The 7500-nt window shown below is 33.7% G+C and overlaps 1 protein-coding gene across 1 annotated transcript in view; it reads left to right on the top strand.

The window, feature by feature from the left end:
- Positions 1–7500, top strand: part of LOC121366317 — an 11283-nt gene that overhangs the window by 317 nt on the left and 3466 nt on the right. Inside the window, exon 2 of the mRNA XM_041490811.1 lies at positions 7356–7485. Within this exon, the coding sequence (XP_041346745.1) occupies positions 7356–7485 (130 nt within the window). The remainder of the gene's footprint in view (positions 1–7355; positions 7486–7500) is intronic.

Here is a 7500-nt window from a genome sequence, read left to right as displayed (position 1 = left end):
GTACGAATGGCGTAGCGCGTTAGCGCGAAGCCGTTCATACATAAGTATAAAAATATAACGTTCAATTCTTATAATTCCAAATGCATTAATATTGCCATTATACAAAACTATATTAAAAAACCGAATCGAAATCTATTCCCCAATGATTTAAAACTGTATCAATACACAAATAAGGGAATTCCCTTAAAAAATTACATTCGTTTTTTTTCCGTCAAATCTCCGATTCATTATATTGATTTACATAAGGTTTTGTAAATTTTAATTTTCTGAATCATATATGGATAAAACGTCATAAAATTTAAAATAAAAGAACATCAACCTATAACGCAAACATTTTGTCATTAATTTTGAACTAATTAACATGAGAGAGAGCGTCAAATTATTTAGAAGATTTATCTACTACCCATATTAAAGCTGCAGTCCCTGGAATATTTTTATTATTTAAGCATATAGAATAAATGATTCAGTTCTGTTTGGTACATAAAAGGTCCACCACATCGCTATAGTTTCGCAATACCTGCTTATCTACATTATCTAGGTCAACTACAAACGCATTGGATAGCTTTGTTTTTCTTCATTTAGCGGGACGTCAGTAGAACTGGGACTTTACGTGATTTGCGCAGGCGCTGAGCTTCTTGCGTGATTTTGAACAAATTTAACTGTCTTGGATCGCGGGGTCGTCTGGTATCTCCAAAACATATCTATATCCATAGAGGTATGGTACAACACCTTTCCAGGGGTCGGTGGGGGATTTGTCTTGACATTTTGACAGTGGCCAGCGGTTAGCATACGCGTTACGTGTTCTTGGGGTAGAGAAACAGGGTGTTGTGTTCGATTTACGTAACATTTTTCAAGACTATATGTTATTTTTATTCATTACTTAGACATAAAAATGTGTTTTTTGGAAATGCGCGGTCAGTCTAGGATCGATCCCCATCGGCGGGTATATAAAAGGCATGTGATATCCTGTCTGTGGGATGGTACATATAAACGATCCCTTGCTAAAAAAATAAAAATGTAGCGGGTTTCCAAGGCACGTGCGCAGGGATTTCACCGGGGTTGGGGTTATATACTGTGTTGAGCGAAGTTTATATGGGGCCATGCTTCCTCAGAAAATATATTTCAATTTGTTTTAAACTTGGGCAGGTAAGGTTTCGACCTCCAATATCTGCACATGCACCCGATTGCTCTCTAAGATTATATGTCAAAATTACCAAATGTTTGACATCCAATTGATGTCGTTAAACAAAACTAAAAACAAAAAACAAACAACAACAAACCCCCCCCCAACCCCCCAAAAAAAAAATGTGTCGATTTTAACACACGTAAAATTAAGAAGTGAAAACATTCATTGTCTACTTTAGTATATTTTATTTTAAAAAATATATACATGATCAATGTGTTACTAGTATACAAACTAAACTTTAAAAGCTCTACTAACACTTTATAAAATATTAATTCTGAAATAGGAAGGTACGATTGTCGATAATACACTGTCAAGATCAAACCGGTTTTAACGAAACACTCTAATACCGTATCCTCAACCAAACGTTCTTCGTACAGCGCAAGATTTCTCATTTCATTTTTTGAGACGAACCCTACACTTTGAAATCGGCAAACTCACGTGTTAAAGGGACAGACCCTAGTTTCAACTCGTGAAAATTAAAACTAAGTTTAGTTAATCTACAAACCTGTAACACATATGGATAAAGTTACAATTGAGTGAAACATGAGTCTGTGACTTTGAAATGGTGAAATACCCTCAAAAAGTAGACTGAAACTCGACTCCATGACTGTTACTTCTCAGACGCACGTGCGTTTTTAAAAATATGAGAAATGCATTTTGTTACATTAAAAACACCAGGATGACCAAAAAACACTTGGAATATACAGAAGTGGATAATCTAAATAATAAAATCTAAGTAAAGTATGATTTCAGTTATAAAAAACGGCTCTAATAGTAAAACATTTGCCTTAATGTTTAAAAACTAGGGTATGTCTGAAACAGAAACTGACAACAGGCTATCGTTTGTCCTTTGCCGAGGATTGGCGGCACAGGCGACGAATCGAGCGTATACTTTTGACGATCTTCGTTCATAGCGAACACACACGAGTTCTTTTAAAAGTATATATGTATGTATGCCCACAAATGACTGTCAGGACAGATGTCCGGAATTAACGTGCTTATATCAATTTAATGTTCAAGCACGCTCGTTTCGAGCACGATTTCTGACTAGAGCCAGACATTGTACTCGGAGCGAGAGGGTTTTAAAAGTGCATTTGAGCTTGTATTTCATGTCTGTACATGATGTTATATATAAACGATCCCTTTCTAAAAAAATTAGTGAAAATGAATGTGAAGATTCCTTGAAGGCACGTGCGCAGGGTTACCGGGGTTGGGGTTATATACTGTGAGGAAGTGAGCGAAAAGGACAGGTCGCGGAATTGTATATGGGGCCATGTGTTTTCGCTCAGAAAATGTATTTCAATTTGTTTTAAACTTGGGCACCTGCGTAAGGTTTCGACCTCCAATATCTGCACATGTACCCGATTGCTCTCTAAGATTATATGTCAAAATTACCAAATCGTTTGAAGTCTGAATTGTGTCGTTAAACACAACTAAAAACAAAAACCAAACAAAAATTTTTTAATTTTTTCTTTCTTTATGGTCATAGTTTCATTAAATATGTTGCTCTTATTGAAAAAAACATCACTATATTATCCAAATGAAGCAAAATAAAGTCGTAGTAGCCTTGTACTTCTGTGACCAAACATGGCATTGTTTTTAATTTAGTTTACGTCCATTTTAAAAAATATATACATGAAAATAACTAGAGAAACTTTTTTAAAAGCTTATACTAACACTTTATAAAATATCTAATTCAAGTGAAATAGGAAGGTTACGATTGTCGATAATACACTGTCAAGATCAAACCGGTTTTAAATGAAAAAAAAACACTCTAATACCGTATCCTAATGACATAAACGTTCTTCGTACAGCAAGATTTCTCATTTCATTTTTTGAGACGAACCCTACACTTTGAAATCGGCAAACTCACGTTTAGATCGCAGATAAAGGGATACACGACATAAAAAATAGCTTTCAATTCGTGAAAATAATAAAACTTGAAGTTTAATTAATAAAACTTATCATATGTACCAGTAACAAACCAGTAAATATTTATCAAACGTTGCAATGATTGACCAATATGTTTAATCAAACAAAAATATTTAGTACTGTTCACTTTGTAATATAAGTGCCATGAAAGGAATAAACACTCGTCAATCAGAAAGGTAGATTTCTATCCAAAAAAAATACTCCAAAACTGTTTTAGCAGCTGAAAGACTTAAGGCATGTGACAGCAGTCACACGTTGCTAAAAATATTTACTAAATGCAGCATTTATTTTAGTTCAATAAAGTAAAAAAACCAATGACAAAAAACAATTGGAATATACAGACTTTGATAATCTAAAACATAATAGATTATCTAAGTATAAGTATGATTTCAGTTTCCTGAATAAAAACGGCTCTAATGACCATGGTTATTTGCCTTAATGTTTAAAAACTATGGTATGTCTGAAACAGATATTGTAAACAGAAATATTCTTACATCAGATGAAAACACACCGAGCAAATGTTTTTTCGTAATGTAGTATTTTCACTTTTGACGTATCTTCGTTCATAGCGACCACACACGAGTTCTCATTAAAAGTATATATAATGTATTAGTTAATGTTATGGTTACCCACAAATGACTGTCACAGGTCAGATGTACCGGAAACATTAAAAAGTGCTTATATCAATTTAAAAAGTTCAAGCACTGCTCGTTTCGATTGCACGATTTTTTGTATAGAGATCCAGTCATATGCTAAACTCATTCAAATGATTTACATAAAAATAGATTTTCTATATTTGAATAGTTATGCATTATCAAAATGTTTTTTAAATCAACTTCAGTATCAGAAACTGCTGAGTCATCATGATAAGCAAAACATTATTTTAAGTTATTTTGAATTAAATATGCATTGTCTTCTAAAAATAAATTCAGTATGATATATATTCTACCCAAAAAGTTAATAATGGGTGGATACTTAATGACAAAGCATCAAATACGTTTACAAAATGTGTCCCTGCTGTGAAGTTCTATATTTTGTGCTTTTGCGGGTCAGTGGGTCAGAGTTACCTCCCGGAAATATTTTCGATGTCGAATTAAACTAAATTGGCTGTTTTATTATATTACTATATATATCTATCAATATCTCAGTGAAATGTTTTTGGGGCAAAATAAGACGTATTCAAAGTTTCACTTGCCTCAAAAAAATTCTTTTGTAGTCGTTCAACTTCGGAAACAGGATATACATCAATCGGAAGGTGTGTACTTGTCATAACAACAAAAAAAACGTGCATAATCGTCATCAAAATAAGCGTATTCTGGCCTTGAACAACACTACCGTCACTCGGAATATGGGCAGCTGCAGACACAACAGACGAACTTGGGATAAAAATAGAAACGGGGATTCCGTTGTTTACCGAAAATGTGCAGTTTTCACGTTCATGGAAGAATAACGTTGGGTTTTTCTAGATGACGTGATAGCATTTTAACCAATCAACACGCCTAACAGTAATTATTACAGGAATTATTATGTAACAGAACCCACAGGTTAACGGGGATGCGTTCAGCCAGACCGAACAGAAATACGTCCGCTAGGTGTATCGGTGACTGTCCCTATAGTCTTGGCCGTGGGGCCTTCGAGGCGAAGTCGAGGATGTTCTCACGACTAAAACTGTTGGGGATATTCACCGATAAACCGAGTAAGTTAACCTATCGTAACTATGTTACGGTGTTCTGTTAATATGTAACCTGTTTATAGGTTACGGTAAATTTTCTTCTTAATAACTACTAATACATTTTACATTAGAAGTGAAATTATTATGTCACCCAAATGCACTATGTTTTAATAGTTTACAGGTTTATTTTTATCTGTAATTTTATTTACGGAAACTACTTCCAATACTTTATAGAAAATATATTTTAAAATTTCAATTGATTTTTTTTTTAAAGTATTTTCCTTTCACGAGTATGCTTCTTGTATTGTGTGTTTACTTTTTCATCGAATCCTGTTTCTCCTATTCGTTCCAGCCAGTGTAGCACGACTGGTATATCAAAGGCGTGGTATGTGCTATCCTGTATGTGCGGTGATGCATATAAAAGTTCTCTTGCTACTAATGGAAAAATGCAACGGATTTCCTCTCTAAGATTATATCTCAAAATTACCAAATGTTTGACACCCGGTAGCCGACAATTAATATATCAGTGTTCTTTTTTTGCAAACAATATGATAATCAACATCAACTCAAAATTCCAATACCATCAAGAGATACATTAATGAAAGATACTGTGAAGCATAGCAACATTAAATATGTATTTTGTAGTTTGTGTACGATCAATCTAATTAAAATTAGCTCCACTATTACATGTGGATCTAACAGCAGCCCGTTGGAGCCCATGTCCAGTTGACCTTTCATTCGACCAATCAAAACCTTACTTGCAAAGTCATGCCAGTGTTTTGAAAAGAATTTGAAAACATTCGGTATTGTGCCGAGGGTATACGAAATGATTCGGGTGAATTACGAAGTATGCCGGAAACTAATTGCAATATAAAATTTTATATAAAATTCGTTTCAAGACGAAAAACAAACCGTGATGGTATAGCCATAAAATCTGTTTATACTAGTATACAATCCAGAGTTTATTACTGCACTCCCCCCCCCCCTGTTTTTTCAATGTTGAAATAGACCAACAAGTTCGCCTATTGCATAAATAGTCTCGCCCGATATTTTTAGAATTTGTGTGCTCCCGAATAACGCTATGAAAGGCGAAGTGTAATTGGTCGATATTTAAATTGTTATTTATAGATGAAATGTCACCTGGACATGGGAGTCCACGCAATGCTGTTAGATCTACTGGTAGACCCAGTGGAGCTAATTTTAATCAGATTGGTGTACGATAAACTGTAAAACTCAATGTACAAGTTACAAGTTTTACAAGTTACATGTTTATATGTTGCCTTGAAGTGACAGACCTAGTTTTTAAACACTACGACGTATTTTTCACTATTAAAACAGTTTTTGATAACTTAAATTAGAAGTACTTACTTTTTATTATTCAGAATAGTAATAGTAAGTGGTTCTGGTTATCCAGGTTTTTATAATACCCCAAAATGCATTTTTCATAATTCTGAAAACGCACGTTCGTCTAAGAAATAATGGTTATCGAGACAAGTTCTAATCTATATTTAGACGGTATTTCCTCGTTTAAAGATCACAGACTTTAGCTTCTCTCTGTTATAACCTTATCCATAGTGTTCATTTTCACGTGTTGAAACTAGGGTCTGCATCTTTAAGTTTTACCACTCATCAGCATACATAGTAAACATGTTTATATACAATGTGCACAGTATAATGTAGCCCGAGTACTCTGACTGTAAGAGAGCTAGACGGACATTTGGACGGGTATAACCAAATGTCCATCTAGCTCTTTTACAGTCAGAGTACTCGGGCTAAGTATAATGGTTGGGAGTGTTTTTCACATAATATGGAAAATGGCAAAACCACAATACAAATATAACTATATAACTTTGCAATCTAACACTAAATCAAGTTATTATTTTTAATTAATTGCCCGAATTGAGCTATTTAAAAACATGCTACAAATATTTCTACCACTCAAAATGTGCTAATTTAAAATAAAATAAAAATATATATGAGAAAACAAATGGGGTGTCACCGAGCTAGATAGAGTTTTTTGTTTTATACAGCTCAGGCGTGGTGTTATTTTCTCTTATTTTGTGAACAAATACCTTAAAATTTAAATTTGACTTAATCTATACCAAATAAAGAGTTTTCCAATTGAATTACATGTCAAATTTAATGTCTATGTGTGCATTATAGATGTTATTTTAGTACCATGTAATTGTTATCTATAATTAACGTTTGTATGTTGCTGAGTTATTTCAATATGTTTAAACTATAAATTTCATATTATGTTAGATTATGTTAGTATACTTTTGAATACTTAAGGGGCCCTTTTTAAAAGTTGCACCCATTCCTAGAAAAAGCATGCATCCGCCCCTTTATGTAATCATGTATTTGTTTAACTTGGGCCAGTATTACACAATACACAGCCATTTTTGTCTTATATAATTATTTCGGTCACACTGCAGTATAAAATGGAATTCATCTTCGATTTTATTGGAATTACAAACTACACATAGTCTCTGTGTTTTTGCAAACATCTTTAGGTCTCCAAATGGCAATAAAGAACTAAATAGTATTCTGTGTTTTCTTTGACAGTGTGTCTGGCATCACGTTGTACTTACAGAACCTTGTTTAGCCGCTCTGTTACCATATACTGTGACCATGGATGTTGTGCTTCAAAAATTAACATCAATGATTACAAGAAAGAGGATATATGTTGTCCACCGTGAGTTGATATCAC

This window comes from Gigantopelta aegis, chromosome 3 (genome assembly GCF_016097555.1).
Source record: "Gigantopelta aegis isolate Gae_Host chromosome 3, Gae_host_genome, whole genome shotgun sequence".
NCBI lineage: Eukaryota > Metazoa > Mollusca > Gastropoda > Neomphalida > Peltospiridae > Gigantopelta > Gigantopelta aegis.
The sequence above is the reverse complement of the archived record's forward strand: the minus strand, read 5'-3'. Positions and strand labels throughout refer to the sequence as shown.